At 50.1% G+C, this 18,945-nt stretch overlaps 1 protein-coding gene across 2 annotated transcripts in view; it reads right to left on the reverse strand.

Moving 5' to 3' along the window:
- The window catches only part of DCAF1 (DDB1 and CUL4 associated factor 1), a 76,314-nt gene that overhangs the window by 14,837 nt on the left and 42,532 nt on the right, over positions 1 to 18,945 (reverse strand). For both annotated transcript variants that reach the window (XM_004715247.3, XM_045297680.1), the window contains exons 9-17: positions 14,340 to 14,498; positions 12,967 to 13,146; positions 12,279 to 12,488; positions 8,499 to 8,668; positions 6,000 to 6,124; positions 4,119 to 5,385; positions 3,438 to 3,636; positions 2,488 to 2,570; positions 1,915 to 1,999 (exon numbers count right to left, since the gene is read on the reverse strand). In XM_004715247.3, the coding sequence (XP_004715304.1) occupies positions 1,915 to 1,999; positions 2,488 to 2,570; positions 3,438 to 3,636; positions 4,119 to 5,385; positions 6,000 to 6,124; positions 8,499 to 8,668; positions 12,279 to 12,488; positions 12,967 to 13,146; positions 14,340 to 14,498 (2,478 nt within the window). The remainder of the gene's footprint in view (positions 1 to 1,914; positions 2,000 to 2,487; positions 2,571 to 3,437; positions 3,637 to 4,118; positions 5,386 to 5,999; positions 6,125 to 8,498; positions 8,669 to 12,278; positions 12,489 to 12,966; positions 13,147 to 14,339; positions 14,499 to 18,945) is intronic.

Here is an 18,945-nt window from a genome sequence, read left to right on the forward strand (position 1 = left end):
AAAAGAGAAGTGAGGTGGGATAAGGATCAGACAGCCCTCTCTTCCCCGGCCTTTCAGAAACAGGAAATATTTTTTAAGATGAAAACTGTGAAGTTTCCCACATGTTCCATACAGCAGTCTTCTTAAGGGTTAGGGGGGTGGGGGTTACATCCTTTTCTCTTTAAAATCCCCCAATACCGAGTTTGGCTGCCCCCAAGTAAGCGTTTCTCAAGCCCACACTGTACAGCCTGAGCAGAGAGCAGATCTTTCCCATCAGCTGAGACAGGCTGCTCCACTTCCGATCTTTGCAAACAAAAAGCCCTCCTTTGACAAAGGAACAAGTAAGGAAGCAAACATCCATATCACGGGACCAGACAACCAGCCCGGTCAGTTCACGCCAGTGTCATGAACACGGAGGGAGTGAGACCTAACGCCCACAGCAGTGCGTGGATCGCGGCAGGTACTGGTTCACTGAAACACACTCTCACACACAGAAAGCGCGTGTCAGCACACACCTCAGGAACCATGAGAAAACAGACTGTGGGCTGGCTGTGCGGCCGTCGTGAGGGTGACCGCGCATTTTCTCACACCTGTTTGGGGATGACACGATGCCACAACTTTCAGTGACTCAGAAAACACACCTTCACACAAAGCAGACTGAGATGCACAATGCTCATGCTCACTGGACTCTCGAGGGAGGGTAGGCGCGCTCATTGTCCTGTCCTGCAGGCTGACTGGTGGCACGCACGCACGAGGCAGTCCTCCTTCACTGACCCACAGCTCTGACCCCTCCCTGCTTTGCCCATTTTTCAGCAAAGACTTCCAAAGAGCGGTTGGCACCGTCTCCACTTCTCTCTTCCTGCTCTCTCCCCAGACTAACTCCGGCAGGGTCATGTTGACGCACCGCCCAGGGTCAATCAGCGCTCATCTCAGCAGGGGTTTCTGAGCAAGCAGTCCTTCGTGCTCAGACGTCTCCACCTGACTCACAGGCCATCCCTTTCCTGAGGCCTCTGCCCGTCTTCCCGCCCTCCTCCTCACTCAACTCCTCAACCTCACTGCCGCTGGGCCCTGCCTCCACGCCGTGCTTTCTCCAGCACCCTGCCATCCCACCAGGCGCACCTGGGTCAACACGGGGAGTTCCACGTGCCTCTCTCCCAGACTAGACTGCTCTCCTGAACCTCCAGCCTGTACCCTTACTGCCATGCCCGGCCTGCATACCCAACAGCGTCTCAACCTGAGGACTCCAAAACTCCAGGGACCTACCCTGCTGCATCTCATCACCTCCACATGCCCACCTGGATGGAGCTGGGGCGTACCATCACCACCCACGTGTGGATGGGCACAGCACCCTCCTATGTGAACAGCCCGCTCTTGCCTGTCAGTCAGTCACGCAGGAAGAGCTCCACATCTAGTTACGGATCCTTGCTCCCTCTCATGCCCAAGAAAAGGCCCCATTCACAGCCAGCAAGATGCCCCTAACACAGCTCTCCCCGCTCGTGCTCCCTCCCCGGTCCCAAACAGCACCTATTCCCTCGTTAAGCCCTCCCCATCCACCCAGACCTGTGAGACACCCAGTGCCTTCAGGTTCTGCTTCCATGTGAGCCACCGGTGGAGACCGAGTGCCCTTGAGAACCCAGACAGCAGTCACCACGACTGCCAGACACGCCGACAGCCTCCCCAGCCCTGCTGCTCTGCTCCAAGCAGGGAGGGGCTCTGCCACATAATCCTAGTGCATCTGCTGTTCTCACATCGTTCTCAATTTGCCAGATTAAGTTCAGCTCAACCCTCTGAAACTCTCCCACACATCTGAGAACGACCCCATTCCCTCTCTAAACTCCAACCAGAGGTGACACCATTGACTGGTCTCAGCCCAGAAGGTTCCCACGTGCACAGACGGCATCAGCTACGTGAAAGCAGAGGTTCTGACGTACTTACGTGGGCAATGTCCCCTTTTGTGCCTATGACCCGGTCCTGAGAGTGCTTACTGAACTCCACATAGTGGTCCTCCGTGAAGGAGTGCCTGCGGACAAGCAGCACAGACAGCACTGAGTCACCTTCCCCGACCACGCTCACCTGAAGACTGCAGCTCACGGAGAGGGGTTCAAGGTTCAGACGGAAACCCCCTCCCTGTCTGTCCAAGCAGACCCCTGAGAACTGACAGCAGTGGCTCCTGGGGCACAGCTGCCCTCACAATATGGCCTAGCAGAGGGTGAAGCTGTGGAGCATCACGAGAGAGCCCGGCCCTTTCACTCCAAAAGGATCCCTGGGCTTCCGAAAACGTGCGCAAAGATCATGGAAAATGTCCACACACTTCAGGAAGCCCCTTTACACACACTTGGTTAGAAGATTTAGAAATTAAGAAAAACAAAACTGTCTGGAGGGTGTTCCTGAGACAAAGGAGAAATGAGCAATCCTCACTTCCCAGAGGGCGTCAGTCTCAGGACGGGCCAGGGGTGGGCGGCAGACAGGGGAGCACAAGTGCCTACATGGGGAGCAGCAGACACCTACTTCATGTCGAACACGGACTTCATCCCCCAGAGTGCGGACAGGGGCTGGCTCCAAGTAGCAGACGTCAGCAGCAAGGACCCATCCTGAAAGGAGGAGACGGGCTAAGGTGGGGGACCAGCTGGGTGCTCGCACACGGGTCCATGCCGATTCCATCAGCGTGATTTCACACACACACAGAACACACGCTGTTGCAGCGAGGACAGGGAAAATGCCCAAGAACCTGGAAACGGACAAGAGCCCCCCTTGGGCTGTGAGCGCACTGTGCCTAGAACACAGGCACTCAAGGGCGAGGCAGCCCTCTGCAGTGGACAGTGGCTTAAACGACAGCCACTCTGTGGGTGGGGATCCCGAGGTCAGAGAGGGCTCCTCCACTCTTCACCTTCAGCACACACCTCAATCCACGGTGTGGCCACACCGGCGTGTCAGCTTTCCAAACAACACCAAGAAAGGATGAGCCTGCTTCACGCTACACCCGGGCAATGACCCTCGACACCCCCAGCTCTTACTAGAAATGACAGTGGTGGCAATGCCATCCAGAAGACAGTGCCATCAGCTACCGCCCACTGGAATCATGCACAAGAGAGCTTCAAGGAGTTTCTGGAAAACTCCCATTATCTTTTCATTCCATTTCTCTACAAACACTCAAAGCCCCATCCGCACCACCACCCCCTTCCTTCCCTAAACTTCACAGAACTTGGGAGATCTCTTTGTGATACCACAAACAAAAATGTGTGTGTGTGTGTGTGTGTGTGTGTGTGTGTGTGTATGTCCAGGTGCTGGCAAACTTACAGGACCAGACAGTCATCACTTTCACGGGCACCTGCGTCTCTGTCACAGCCACTCCCCTCGTTGCTTGCGTGTGGAAGCAGCCCTGGAAGTGTGCGCCTGCTCCCAAGTGTACGCGCACGGTGTGTCCCAGCAGGACTCTGTGAACAAAGCCCATCGCTTACCCTGGAAGGTTCCAGGTGTGTGATGGCCGAGTTGTGACAGTTGTAGCTGGCCTCCTCCTGCCCACTGAACACGTTGTAGAGCTTCAGCTGCCCCGTGCAGGTGCCGAGCATCAGGAAACGCTCCCGGGCCGAAAAGGCACAGCACGTGAAGCCGCTCTCGTCCTCATTGGCTTCCCGGAACACTGAGATGGGGCGGAACCTTAGCCACGGAAGAGAAGCAGAAAGCAAGGTTGTGCAGGGGCTCTGCTAGGATGATGTGGGGGGGACGGAGCTTTTGTGCTCAGTGAGCTCTAGCCACCTCTCAGGGCTCCTCAGGGGTCCCTTCTCGTTGTCAATGAAGGCGAAGGGCTGCCATGGGATTCCCATGCTAAAACCTAGGATGGATCCCACAGTCTGAGACACCATTTGTAAAGAATCCAAACAGGAGGCAACTGGGCCTGGGAGCCTCTGGCGCAGTTGCACGGGTTCTAGAACAGTGGTACAAGGGCGCAGGACCAGGCAGCACCCACACCAGGAGGCCCAGGCTGAGAAACGGGGACACACCGCTCATAGTCACGGGAGGAAACAAGCACGGAACTGCAGGCCAGCACAGCTTTGCAGATCCATCAGAAACTACCCGAGCGTGGATTTAAATATAAAAATCATTTCCACTCCCAGGGAGTTGTGGTGGCTTCTCCTTACCTGCTAAAGATAAGGTGCCTATCAAAGCACCCGCCATCCACCCCTCCATACTTTGGGAAGGCTGCCCTGCGGTTCAGCCGGGAGGTAAAGTTTATTGGCGCTTGCCGCCTCTGTTTGGGCTCAGGGCACTGGTGAGGGGTAAAGAGAGAGAAGGGCGGGCAGGTGGCAACTGGGTTTTTGCAGCGGGCGTGCTGCTCCCTAAGGTACTCTGTGATGATGCTGTCCAGCGTAGGTGGGGAAGGAAGGTGTCTGTCCAACTGCTTTTTTATGGCGGGGCTTTGGCTGTAGGCGCCGTGGTCCGACTTCTGCCGCAACACTCTGATTTTCCTGCCGTTGCAGGGCGACGGCCTCTCGCGGATAAAGCTGATCCTGCCGATCAGGGGGGAGCTGCCTGTATAAGACGGGCCTGGCAGAGCTAGGGCAGTCTGGGGGGGCCGTGGCTGAGGGTGGGCGGCAGGGGCAGCGGGGGCAACGGGAGCCACGGCAGCATGGCTGCTCAGTCGGGGCGCAATGCCGTTGGCAATACGGGGGGTTCGGGGAAGAGAAACAGGAGAAGCAGCAGCAGCAGCAACCGGGGTGAAGGCAGAGGAATGAGAGGCAGCCGTCATCGGCAGGTCCGCCTCTTTTGTCAGCACGGTGGCTGTCTCCCCAAGCCCTTTAGAAATGAGATGGTTTCGGATCAACAGGAGGAGCTCCTTCTCGGGGAAGGAGATCCTGGACTGAGCGACGACATCCGCCTTCTGCAGCCGTGCCAGGGACACGTCGGTGCCGATGAGCAGTGGCTTCCCGGACACCCGCTCGATGAGCTCGGCAGCGTACTTGCAGAACCTGACGTGCTCGCTGCGCTTGTCCTGAAGCACGGGCTCCTTCATCAGCTGCTGGATCTGGCAGCTGCTGAAAAGCGGCAGTTTGCTGATGATCTGCCGGACAGTGCTGCTGCGAGACAGGCCCACCAGTGCCTTGCAGGCCAGGGCCCGGATCTGGTCCGCGTCCGTGATGGGCATCTTGATGGACAGCAGGGACAGGAGCACCTTGATGCCATTGTTGGACTGCACCACGTTCCACATCTTGGCCAGCGTGTGCTCGCTGCTTTTGGGGGTCTGAGGCAGCTTTCGGCGAGGGGTTCCAGAGATAAATTTGCCAATGCTGGAAATTCGGTTGTCCGGGCCACACACACAATTGATGATAATCTGAAGTGCTGACTTCTGAATCTCGGCATCATGGATAAAGAACTCACCCTCAGCCACTCCCAAAATAATGCTGATACCTGGGGGAGGGGGGAGAAATGTGAATGATTCCTCATCAAATGAACGGCCTACTACTTTACACGGAAACTACCACCCTTTCAAAAAAGGTCTTTTAAAAAGAAATAAAGAAGAAAGTTCTTTTGCCATAAAATGGGATCAGTCCCACTCCACCGCACCTTTCTGGCACCCCGCGCCCTGTACAGCTGTTCAACGGGGTGTGGTGTCAGTACAAGGGGGGGAGGTGATCACCAAAGCGCCCGTGCAATGTTCCCAACCCCAGAACCTTCTCTGCTCTGTGTTAAAAGGCTCCTCCAGCCGCAGCCTTCACCGGCCAGGGCTCTGCTCTGTCAGCACATCGTTGCCTCTGCCCATCCTGAGCCTCCCACCAAAGACTGCTCAGGTTACAGGTGTGCATTAAGCTTCTGTATGCCACCCCATTTTCTCCATCCACATGTAGCTCGCGTGCACGGCTTCTTCTGTAAAACTAGACACGTCACCGTCTACCGGGCACACACAGGTAACCCTCCCACTCTGCTCCTCTCTGTTCCAACACAGCAAAGCCAGATCGGTAAGCAGGCGTGCCTATGGAAGTGGAAAGGATGCTGAGCCCAAGCCCAGCAGAAATGACACCCACCCACAGTGGAGACAGTGGAGCCTGCCTCATCCAGCACGTCCACGGGCTCTGCCAACTGCAGCTGGATCTTTGGGACCACCGTGAGGATGGCCAGCACATCCAAGGCAAAGCGCACAGTGTCGTTCCTGGGCAGAAAGAAGAGCTGGTCAGAGCAAAGCGGGGATGGCTGTGGAATGAACAACAGTTGTTCTGCTGTTGTTTCTACCAGAACCCTGCCTGTCCCTCCTGTGATACAAGAAAGAATCTCTAAGTCCCCATGACGCTGATTTTCCAACACACAGGACTGAACTTTCCACCAAATCAAATTAAGATTAAAGTTTTTAAGACGGTAGTGAGGTTTTGTAGAGATAAATGTTCTCAAACTTTTGGTCAGAATAGCAATTAGAATACCCATTTGAGGAAGTAATCTGGAAACAGAATCAAGATTCTTACAACATTCATAACCTCCCCCCAGGACTTTCACCCTGGGAATCAGTCCTACAAACAAGTGTTGATGAATTACGATGTCCAGCACCGCACCATTTAAAATAGCAGAAGGTTGGAGACCCACACAGCCAAGGGGGACAAACGTGTTCCAGGGTGGCTGTGCTCAGTAGGGCTGCCTAAGGGACAAGATTAAAGGTTCGACATACATTCACAAAATCAAAGCCTAAGACATGAAACCAAAAATCTGACAATACCGTGTCTGGGCAAGAAGGAACGAACAAGAAAGCCTCACGTGTTGCTAGTGGGAGAAGACACAGCACCCACATTTTAGAAGCAATTTGGCAATGGCCAATAAAAAGGAAATGTAGGAACCTCAGCACCCAGCACCCCAGTCAAATCCTCCCAAGAGACTCGAAAAGGAGGTCTCGGCTATCCTGTCTTTAATAGGAAGAGAAGAACAACACACCTCCTATAAACTGCCCCAGGAGATTTAAGCCGTTTAAATGAATTCCACACGCTTGTGTCTTCGCCTCCAAATCACCGGGTGAAAAGATTACGAAAGCTGCAATGTTCAGACACACAGGACAGCACAGTGCCACGGCAGTGCACACATGCAGATGTGTGTGGAGCGTGCGCGTGGGCACATGCGCCCTGCACTGAGTGAGGAGTGGGGCAGGGAAGGGACCCAGGAGGAGGCCAACACAGCAAGACGGCCAGCTTGGCTAAACTGGGGACAGCGCAGTTCCTGCGTGATTCCGTGCCCCTTTCTGTGTTTTGAAATCTCCCGTAACAAGAAGAACTGGATTAAGGAGCACGATCTCAATGAAGAACACTGACCTAACTTGGGGAAAGTGAGAAAATCAGCAGCCTAAGTTTCTTTTCTTTCAATGTCTGGAGCAGCGACAACATTTAACCTCATTTAAAAGCATAAGCTTCTTAAAAGTAAAGGAAATGTTCCAAACACCGCTGGTCAGAATGCATTTACACCTTTCTCCTAGTTATCTTCTGTGCTTCCCTCGTCTTTCAAAAGCAAAGTTCTCCAAGCAAATACGCTAACATACTTCTGTTCCATACTCTGACACAGCGGGTCTCGACGTGTGGCCGGAAGGTAGGTCCTGTGAGCTGACTACTGCTCACAGTGACTGTCCGTTCTCACTCTCGCCTCTCTCGAGTGTACAGTGTGATGAATGAGGACACAACAGACTGACCGCAAAAGCAGATATGAGATCGTAGGCCAGACATTTAAAAAAATTTCTAAAAATCATCTTGTCTCTTGTTTTGGAAACTTGCTACCTTTAAAGAAAAATTCCAACATGCAATGGGCTTACATTATTTTAAATCTTGTCTCAGTTTTACATTCTAATAGAAGTATCAATAGGGAAAACACAAAAACAAAAGCTCACTGGAGCTGTCAACAACTTTCCATGTGATAAAGTGTCCTGAGATTCACCCGAGGACAAGAAAAGGTGAGCATCTGCCCTGGACTGGCCGTCCCAGGACGACACCTACAGACAAGCGCCTCTTGTCTGGCAGGGCGTGGGTGGAGCGACGGGCAAGAGCTGGTGCTCATGCACTATCACTCGCTCCTCTTCAGCGCCCGGCTTCTTGAAAACGCACGTTTCTTGTTGGACCATCATCAAACAGAAGCCACTCAAGCCCTTGATCACACCGGCTGCCCTGCTTTCTGACTCAGCTCTAAGCACCATGAACAGCACACTGAATTCTCAACGCAAATATGTAGCTTTGGGTGAAGGTAAACATTACATCCGACTGTCAAATAACAAGGGAGACGTTTAGGATCTTATATACTAAAGGATGGACTCTCAACCCCACCCAGCTCTACAGTGGTAGCCTGTAAGTTACATAACCTCTCTGGAAGTACAGGTGCTGATCCCTGTCTATCGTTCAGTAGTTACAAGTACCAAGACCATTCAATAAGAACTGACAAGGCCACGTATGCTTAATGTGGTTTCTCAGCATCCAGCCCCAAACTTCAAGAAATACTTGTTAAGCCAAAATCAACCCCAGTAAACACAGGCTCCAGCTTCCTCTGCGGCCTCTCTCTGGCCCCACCTTGCGTAATAGGTCTTCCAATTGCAGGCAATCGATATCAGCTGCAACAAGAGTTGCACACAAGACAGTTTGAGGAAGACTTCCGCTGGTTCCCAGTAGAGCTGGGCTGGGCCATATTCTATCAGAAACTCCATCATTTCCACAATCTGCTCGTGAGTATAGGAACATGCCTGTAAGGAGAAATACATAGATTAAAGAAGTCAGATCAGCTGCCTGTTACCTTTTCCAGCCTTGTTCCCTGTCCAACGTTTTGTGATGAAAAGGTTAAGCAAAGCAGCTCTTCAGCTCCTCCACACCTGGCTCAACAGCTCACATGTGAGGTAATGAACATCTAATGCTTACCTGCTTATTTTAGTAATGGTTAGACTCACATGTTTGCCCCAAAGGAGAACAGTGTTCAAATTATTGGTGCATGCTGATTTCTTTTTATGGTTTTTAACCCATACCGATATACAAGGGGTTCAAAAAGTTGGTGGAACTTTTCCATGATCTTTTCATTCAATTTTTTCCTTTTTTGATGCTCCCATCACATAAATGATTTTGGTCTCAACTTACAGAGTAAGTTAAAAAATAAAAAAAAAGAATAGTGGAACTTCCCCCATCAAAGATGAACCGAGACCTGACAGGGAGAGCCAACCTTGTGGATGGGCTGCCGGCACCTCTCTGGTCCCCTCCGAGAGAGCAGCTGTCACCTGAGAGGGGCTGCCCGTCTCCGTGGCCCCTGTGCGCCGGTGTTCTGCAGAGCCGTGCCTACCACTGTGTCCAACTTTCAGGGATGGCTTATATTGCCAAATGCTTAGAAATCCTGCTAGGCTGATTTTATCGGTATGTCTTATTTTCAGGGAAACACGATAGGTACTAACATCAATTAGTACATAGTATATACAGCACACCTTTCTAAACATAAAAAACATTTATACTAAAGTATCTTTGACACAATACTATGTTAACAATATTTTGATTCACAAATAGTAGTAGCTGTCTTATTATACAGACCTCAAATTTTTAATAGGCTTTACAGGGGCAGTTCATAAACAGACGGTACAAGTCCTACAAAAAGTGGACATTCATAACCGAGGATCTTAAAAAAGTCTGTGGTGCAGGAATTGTGCCCCATCTGACCACACTGGGCGAAACATTAAGGGCATGTAACAGGACAGCAAGGGGTGCAGATCAATGAAGTCCCTGGGGAATACCAAAAATTGACTGCGGGGCCATGGCATGGCACCCCATCAGACCCAAAAACAATCCTAAAGGTCAACAAACAATTTATAGGCTTTGCTTTTTTTGTCATTGCTTTTTGTTGTTGTTTTGGATTTTGTTTTCTTTTGTCTTTTGGGGTTTTTTTGCTCTATCTTATTTCTGTGCTTATTATCGTCTCTGCGTGTCTATCTAGGTAAGAGAGGTGGGATAAACAATCCAGAGGAGAAAACAATGGGACCAAAGGTTCCGAGAGACGTGGGAGAGGGGGAGGAGGGGAAAAAGAAAGTGACACCTAGGGGTGTCAACAAATCCAAGGTCAAAGGAACAACAAATGTACAAATGTGCTGGATACAACAGATGGAAGCCGGGATGGTGATAACAGCTGTCCAAGGCCCTTGTAAAATGATTAAAAAGAAAAGTTTGAGAGTGGCCATCCAAGATATCTTTCTTTTTGTACACGTTGCCATCATCATTCTCAAAACATTTTCTACTTGAGCCCTTGGTATCAGCTCATTCTCCGCCCCATGAACACTTGATAATTTATTAATTACTATTTTTTTCATGTCTTACACCGACCACTGTCTCCCTTCACCCACTTTTCTGTTGTCCATCCCCCCTGAGAGGGGGTTATATGGCGATCCTTGTGATCGGTCCCTCCTTTCTCCCCTCACCTTCCCCTTACCCTCCTGGTATCTACTCTCATGATTGGTCCTGAGGGGTTTATCTTGTCCTAGATTCCCTGTGTTGAGAGCTCTTATCTGTACCAGTGTACATGCTCTGATCTAGCTGGAGTTTTAAGGTAGAATTGGAGTCATGATAGTGGGGGAGGAAGCATTAAAGAACTAGAGAAAGTTGTATGTCTCATCAGTGATATACTACACCGGTGGCTCTTCTCTTCTTTGTGACCCTTCTATAAGGGGATACCCAATTGTCTACAGATGGGCTTTGGGTCTCCACTCCCCCCTCCCCACCGCTCATTCACATCCATATGATTTTTTGTTCTGGGTCTTTCATGCCTGATACCTGATCCTGTCAACACCTCATGATCACACAGGCTGTTGTGCTTCTTCCATATGGGCTTTGTTTCTTCTCAGCTAAATGGCCGCTTGTTTGTCTTCAAGCCTTTCAGACCCCTGATGCTGTATCTTTTGATAGCCGGGCCCCATCAGCTTTCTTCACCAGTCGGGAAGGTGAGCATCAGTGCCAGGATGGTAGGACAAAGTGTTCTTGCGTTGAGAGAGCACTTACGTGGAGGCTCAATGTCCGTCTGCTGCCTTAATTCTTGACAAATAAATATACGTGCATAGGTCTATTTCCCTACTGTTATATGTACATGCCTGTAGTTAGACCTCTATAATGCCCTTTGCCTCTAGTTCTTTCCTCTGTTTCCTTTACTTTCCCACTTGTCCCACCTTCATGTCTGGCCTTCATTTGGGTTGTGTTTATTCCTCTGGGCTACACTGCCCTTGATCAAACCCCACCCGACATCCCATGACCTCCTCGCCTTTGATTTTAGATCACTTGTTCCCATGTCCCTGGGTTTGTTGGCTCCCCCTTCCTCCTCCCCGCCACCCCTCTGCCAAGGTATCTTTCTACTCCGTGCAGTCTCTCTCCGAGACCCCGGGGCGGCCCTACACCGTCGTGCAGGGTCTGAGTCAGAGCGACTCATGGCACTGAGTGTGGTTTTCAGCGTTTGCCCGCTGTCTCTGATCCGGTGACCGACAGAGAAAAGAGCAAACTCAAGAATCAGAAAGGGAACAGAACTGAGGCCTAACTGCCTTCTTTGCCACGAGAACAGAAGAAATGAACAATACTTCGCTACTGTTACTGAACAGCTTGATCAAGGACTCGGAAAATCAAGATGAATTCAAAGGGGGGATCCAGACTTCTGGACACAAAGTTTAAGATGGGAAGAGTCCCTGAATCTACTTCCCTGAGATTCCCTGAGACAATCTGTAAACTTTATTTTAAAACAGAAAGTACCCTCTGAAATCAGCTTTACACCTCACATTTTAGCTAAATTACTCTGAACTGTCTGTCTAGCAAACCGTGTTTACCTGAGAGTAATCTGTCCGAGATCACTGACAAGAGGAACTCTGCAGCGCGGATGACGTGGGTGGAGGCACGGAGCTGAAGTCCACTGTGATGAAGTCATTCAGAAGACACGCCATGTGAAGGGTGTGACCAGTATCACTCAATTACACGTGGAGACATTGTTGAATGTGTGTGTGTGTGTGTGTGTGTGTGTGTGTGTTTTGCTATGTGCATATTTTCACCAAAAATAAAATACCAAAAAGTAAAGAAAAATGGAGTTATAGATGTACTCTTTCAGAAAAAAAATTCCATACAAAAGAGAGCCGGTATTGACTACATTTCATAAAAGAAAGCTCTTACACATATTCTTCAACTAATCTTTTACCTCTAGGGCACCAGAGAAGAGAAACAGTGACTTATAAAATACCTGAAATTGGCCATTTTTCATTGTACTGTTCCAACAGCGTATGTGCTGACTATGCACTCGGGCCTGAGCTGCTACAGAGTGCTGACAGAACCCCCTCTATGAGCACGCCCACTCACCTTGTACGGAGGCTGAGGGTGGACAAGGATACCACCCTCTGTCCTCTGCAGCGACTGCTTCACTTGCTCCAGTTTAATGGCCAGGTGAGCCTCAAAGTACTTGCGCAAGGCCATGCAAGTGTGCTTCCCAGTCTGGCGGCTGGCAAATATTTCATCGTCACTCAGAAGGGCACCCTGGTCCTCCAAATTCAAAATCTCCAAGGTACTGATCTGTTTACAAAGCAGGGGGGAAGGGAGAGAGACAACGCAGGGGAGGGAGAGAAGCAGAAAGGGAAAAGTGAAGGGGGAAAAAGGGAGGTGAGATGGTGGTCAATTTTTATTCTAGCAAGACTAACAGACACCCGAGTCCGTCTGCCCCACACGCGGGCAGCAGACAAAAGAATGCAGGATATTACACTCACAGGGGAAACCTCCCAGCTCTCAATCCCCACCGCAGGGCACACAGCCGAAAGCTGCTGCTCTTAGAAACCCTCACAGCAATGCCCTTCAAGACTGCAATGGCCTGGGCAAGTCGAGCGCAGCAGAGACCACTAAGCACTGAAAGGAACTGAAGGGGGAAATCGCTCCTGGACAGAGACGGGTGGGGAAAACTCCCCCAGACAGAGCTGCCTCCCTTCAGGGCCTGTGCTGACGAAGGAGCAGGCAGGACCCCCCGCTTCTCCCAAGGAGAAGCCACAGGAGAACTCACCAAGTTCACCAGGCGACGAAGACCATCACAACGGTCAAAGAGCTCCAAGACGGCCCGGAAGGAGAAGCAGATGGAGAAGAACATGGTCGCGTGGCAGCACCCTGAGGCATGCGAACACTCCATTAGCCACAGGGTGTAGTTCACCACATCAGCCAGAACGTTGTGAGGGTGCATGCAAACCTGCAAGAAATGGAAAAGGGATTCTTGAAAATGCTGGAAAAAAATAATCTTTTCTCTGATCGCAAAAAAAAAAAATCTTTTAAAAAAGTCTTTTTTATAAAGAATCTTTTTATCTTTAAACAGATAAAAAAACTGACCAGCATGGTTTAGTGTCTTTGTAGGACAGAGTGCTCACTCTGTTCTAGTCATTCTAAGTCTATTCATATAGAGCCCACTCCAAACCTGGAGGCAACTAACGTGTAAATATTTACATTCAACCTGCACTTAACGGGTCCCAGTGTCTGCCAACGCTGACATGCTTACACACTCACGACTGCTGTCAAAGAACTCCCGTCTCAGGAGCAAAGACAGCGACTCCGAGGAGGAAGGGGACATGAAAAGCTTGCTCTTCTCACGCCGAGGGCCACACATTCAGACCCCGCACCCACTGATCTACGCACACGCTCTGCGCGCCCACTACTGGTCAGTGAGCTGTGAGCACTCTCTAAGCCTCCTATAACGTATGCGTGCAAAGGTTACCAGTCTCAAAAGACTACCTGTTCTTGCTTAACACTCAGTGGCTTAGGAAGGAAAGAAAAATAATTTTTTGAGTTAAACATTGCTTTCAATCTTACTGACAAATACTCCAAGTTAAATACAGGTGTGTTTCAAGAAGCACTTACCATCTTCACTCCACCAGCAAAGCGTTGGCACACCCACCACATTAGGAAAACAGCCCACACATGAAAAGGACAGAGCACCTCTAGGGACTCAAGAGTCTGAACTTGCCCAGAACAGAACAAAACAGGCACCCTGCTGCAGGCTCGAGAGCAGCTACACTGCCTTTACTACCTCCACCACAAACTGCTGGTCAACATCCATGAAGCGCTGACGCATGCTACAATAGATCGACTCGGAGATGTCAAACATGCCACTAAATGACATCTGACAGAATCCGCGGGACTGGGTCTCATGCAAGAACAAACAGTGCCCTGGGCCCCAGCTTATGCTGCATTTTCCCTGTGGAGTCAGGGAAACAACCGGACCATTACAAAGTAGTTTTACATTGCTAGAAGTCCTGATGAAGACCAGGTGTTCCTGCTCCTTGTTTTCTGATGGTAATTTACTCTGTCAACTACTCTCTTTCTTCTCTTCTTCAGAAGTGAGCCTGTGAACAAGCGCCTGTTTAAAGAGACCATGCCCCCTGGACTCACTCTCTCCATGGCGTCCTGGTTGTAGGACAGGTAATACAAGCACATGGACACGCCAGTTGCAGCCATCGAAGGACGAGGGATCTCCAGGAGTTTCTGTACTCCACCGTGAGCAACGAACTCAGTGGCAAACTTGTTGTGGAGGAGGAGAGATGCTAGATGCTAGAAAGAGAACACAATTACCACAGGACCCTGTGAAACCACCAGTTTCACAAAATATTAATTGTAACTAAGTAGACAAACAACCTCTAGTCCAAGAACAAAATCAGAATCAATGAATTAAAAAAAGGAAACCAAAAAACAGATTCCATAACACTCCTCTGCTCCTTCCCACCCGAAAGGCTTTTGCGGAGCTGAGAAAGAGTGAGACAGGTCAGTTGTAACATAATCCAGCAGCCTTTAGTGCCACATTTCAACCTTTTCCACAAACTTCAGTTCTACGTCCTGGCTTTGTCTCATCACTGACTCATGAAACTAAGTCCTCAGCATGCCTTTTTTAAAGTTAGCCTTATTTTCAATCGATCTTTAATTTACACCCCCCCCCAAAATAATGGTCAGCAAATCAACTAAATAAATTCTTCAAAGTCATCAGAATGTATTTTAGAATATATCTAAGTTTTCTCCTCTTTTGAGTTTTGATAGCATCCTGGTTCAACTCCCATTACCCTCCCCCCCAGGTGGACCCACCTAAGGCAAGGGGGCAGTGCAAGCCACAAAGGCCCAGGCGGAGAGGGCTCAGGAGAACTAGCGCTCCCTCTCCGGTTTCCCACACCAGCGTGTCTCCCCTCCCTGTTGGTGGCTCAGAACAAGACAACACAGATTGGCAACGACATGTATACTCTCAACACCCAGGCTCAGGCTGACCCTTATATACAATCCCAGTCAAATCCCACCCCTGATTTCTCACTGACCGCGGGCCTCCCACACGCCCCTCCACCATACCCAGGCAGCAGCCCTGGGTCCTCTCCAACACTGCATGCGGCTCTTTCCATTAGGTCACTATGAGAAGAAGGGGCAGCTTGACTGCTGCGATGACTGTTTGGGGAAGTGGAAAAGCAAGCCCTACCTTTGCTGAGAGCCTAACTTCTGATTCGGCGTAACACTCCTTATATCCCAGCTCACCTGACCCATGTGCAAAGATTCAGCCCGTTTTCGCTCCTTAGTCCAGCGGTTCTCAACCTGTGGGTCGTGACCCCTTGGGGGATTGATTGACCCTTTCACAGGTGTCCCTTGATTCCTAATAGTAGCAAAATTGCAGTTATGAAGTAGCAACAAAAATAATGTTATGGTTGGGGGTCACCACATGAGGAACTGTGTTAAAGGGCGGGGGCATGAGGCCGGTTATCTGTATGAAGTCTACTTTCTCCTGAACTTCACACTGTTTCTGCTAACTTCAATAACCTGGGCCGTCTTCTTCTACAGTCTCCTGGTGAGCAAAATGCCACACGTCTTAATCTAGTTTCACTTCCCTGTGAGAGAAACTTCCTCTATGGGCTTTTCCTTTCCATCCTTCCTTTACTCTCCCTGATGCCTTGGAGAACTTGGAGAAATGGCCCACCACCAAACCCTCCGACCCGAGTCGCTTCTGACTCACAGCAAACCTCACCCCACAGAACAGAGATGCCCCATGCGGTTGCTGAGGCTGTATATCAGTAAGAAAACGGTGGTCATGTGGCTCCCAGAGAGCTGCTGGTGGGTTCGAAGCACCAACCGCTGGGTCAGCAGCTGAGCACTGCAGCACCAGGCCTCCTGTGCACGGTGACACACAGCGTAACCCCACACAAAATCCTACAGAAAGAGCAACAGCCTTCCTTCCCCTGCAGCCTGTTCCGGACCATGTGCTGTAGGTGAGAGCAATGCTTTCGGGCCACCAGATATGACTTAGCCTCCACCTTCATCCTATAGCTCAATGCAGGTCCCTTCCGATGGGCACCTCTTCTTTCAATGTTTCTCCTTTAAATGTACCTCCTTGAGGCCTGAAGGTAAATATCCTCGTTTGTTTCACGTACATCTACATGGGGCTTCTGGAAGTTCACAGAAATCTGAGGTTAAAAGCTAATGAAAAGCTTGCCACGGGTTTGTTTGACACCCTCGTGTCTGCTGGGGCTGTGCGGCCCAGTGCCGTCCTCACAGGCCCTGCTGCTCAGTAAGGAACGCTGAACACTCAGCTCCCCATGGCACCCGCCACGCATCAAGTGCTCAAGAACCACCTGAGGCTCCCAGCCAGACACTCTCCACCTTCCCAGGAAGCCCTTCGAGATGGTGATGCTGTGAAAGTCTGACACAAAAGCCCAGAGAGAAATTCCTAGGGAGTCTTTTCTGCAAGGAGGGCAGCCCCCCTCCTCGGTGCCTGCATGCGTCCTACACAGCGGTACTATTTAGGAGACACCAGGAGCTTTCTTATCGCTCTGGCTTAAGCAAACCACAAGGGCAAACTGAGACTGCATTTCCTTGCCAAGCTGCCAAGCGTCTTTACTGCACTCCTGTATCCTAGCGCCTGACAATACCCGGCTCACAGAGAGCACTCGGTGAGTGTTCATCGCCAGGAAGTAGACCAAGCAGCCCCAGGCAGAGAGCGAGGAAAGAAAGGAGGCAAACACAAATTCACTGGAGAGTTTCTTAGGTTGCAAAGGAGCTAACCAAGGCAGGACCCGTAAGCTTAGCCCACATCTACCCATGAGGAGAGAGGGAGGAGAGAGAGAGAGAGAGAGATTAGGTGACTAGCACTGTGCCTTTCATACAGCTCACTCTACCCAACAGTTGTTGAAAAGAGTATCGTGCTTTGAGATGAGGTCATTACTACTTCTTTCTAAGAAAACAATGTTCTAACAACCCTGGAAACCCAAAAGAAATTAACAATCACAAGCTTGTGTTTCATAAAATAACCTCCTCCCACCATTCGCCAAAAAAAAAAAAACACATTAGGAGCTAATACATATATCATAGCGTCCCACAGTTCAATCACATCAAGCATTGTTGTACAATTGCTACCACAATCACTTTATTTTTGTGTTTGTGCTTGTTATATGTTGACTCAGTCTTTCGAACTTTCTGTGTGCTCCAAAAATCGGTGAACCAGAACTTTCAATTGCAATTTTCATGTGAAAACTAAACTGAGCCCAGAGGGTGAAAGCTGTGTGGCTCAGTGTCTCCAAAAAGCCTTATCCGCAGGCACATTATGGAATTCTTGCACTTATTACGTGATGACTTGCTGACTGCCTTCCCTCATGCGAGCACTGAGATTCAAAAAACACACCCAAAGCTACATGCAGAGACGAGCACCTTCACTGCAGTGTCCACCACAACGAAACCTGAAGCACCGTCAGTACCCACAAAACCCTGCCAGTCAGACTGGCTCATCTGCATACTGAACGAAGGTGCCCGGGAGCAAGGTTGACTGGACATGGACTACAAGAACAAACCAATCTGTCTCAAGAGGAAGTACTGACCCCAGAAGGCTCCTTAGAAGCCAGGCTGGAGAGACATGCTATCAGGAGACACCAGTCCCTGGAGAAGGACATCTCGCCCAGCAGAGGGTCAGCAAAAAAAAAAAAGGCAGGTCCTCACTAAGACAACTGGCACAGTGACCGCCACAACAGGCTCCCTGGTGAGGCCAGCACTGCGGCCATGCAGGGCCTCTTCTGTTGAACACAAGCAGCTGTGAGTCAGAGCCGGCTCGACAACATCTAACAGCACGTGTGCCTCCTTAATCTACCGGTGAGAGCAAAGTGAAAAGTATTTTAAACCACCTGCACCCTGACTAAAGATTAGAATGGAGCACAAAATCAAGTTTTATTTCTTCTATTTTGGAGGAATATGAATGTCATTTTCTTCGGGGTTTCATGCCATACATTCCTTTCCAGTGATCTTGATGACATCACGGCACCTCCGCGTGGCGCTTCTACAGTGACTACCCAGGGGGCAGCAGACCTCTGGGAGTCACAGGGGTTCACCCACTGCCCTTCCTCCACTCCATCACCCTCACGGGCGGGCTAGGCTGCCTGCCTACTCACACGCCAGGATTCTCTGCAGATTAGGAAATCACTGAACCCCCCAATTCCTGGCTTTATTGTGTTTGCCCCAGATCCTCTAAAATCACCCAAAAAGTCTATGATTAAGAGGGCTCTTTTAAGGTGCTGTTGATAGATTGTGGGACTATTTAAAAGGTAAAATGACAATTAAACACAGGGTATACCCCTAGTCCCTCCCCTTCCTATCATGTGTACACCCCAGCTCATCCTCTTCTTGTTACACCTATGTCCATTGTATATGCCCCTCCTATTACTCGAATTGCCTATTGTACTGCACACCCCCAAAGACATATAAGCCTTGGATAGCAATAAATTGCTCGCTCGCGCGTGCTCTCTCTCTCTCTCTCTCTCTCGCTCTCTCGCTCTCTCGCTCTCTCGCCCTCTCTTCTTCCATCTCCACGTGGACCACCAAGCGGGGCTGAGCTTACCGAGGATGGTGATTGAATGATAACAACAAAGGAACTGGGAGCTATTATCAAGTCTCTTGGGCAGAATCCCACAGGAACAAAATTACAAGATTAATGAAGTAGAGGCTTATGATAATGAATGGTACCACTGACTTCCTGGAATGTCTGACA

Source organism: Echinops telfairi, unplaced genomic scaffold (genome assembly GCF_000313985.2).
Source record: "Echinops telfairi isolate 266 unplaced genomic scaffold, ASM31398v2 ScPeMD7_7420;HRSCAF=8458, whole genome shotgun sequence".
Lineage (NCBI taxonomy): Eukaryota > Metazoa > Chordata > Mammalia > Afrosoricida > Tenrecidae > Echinops > Echinops telfairi.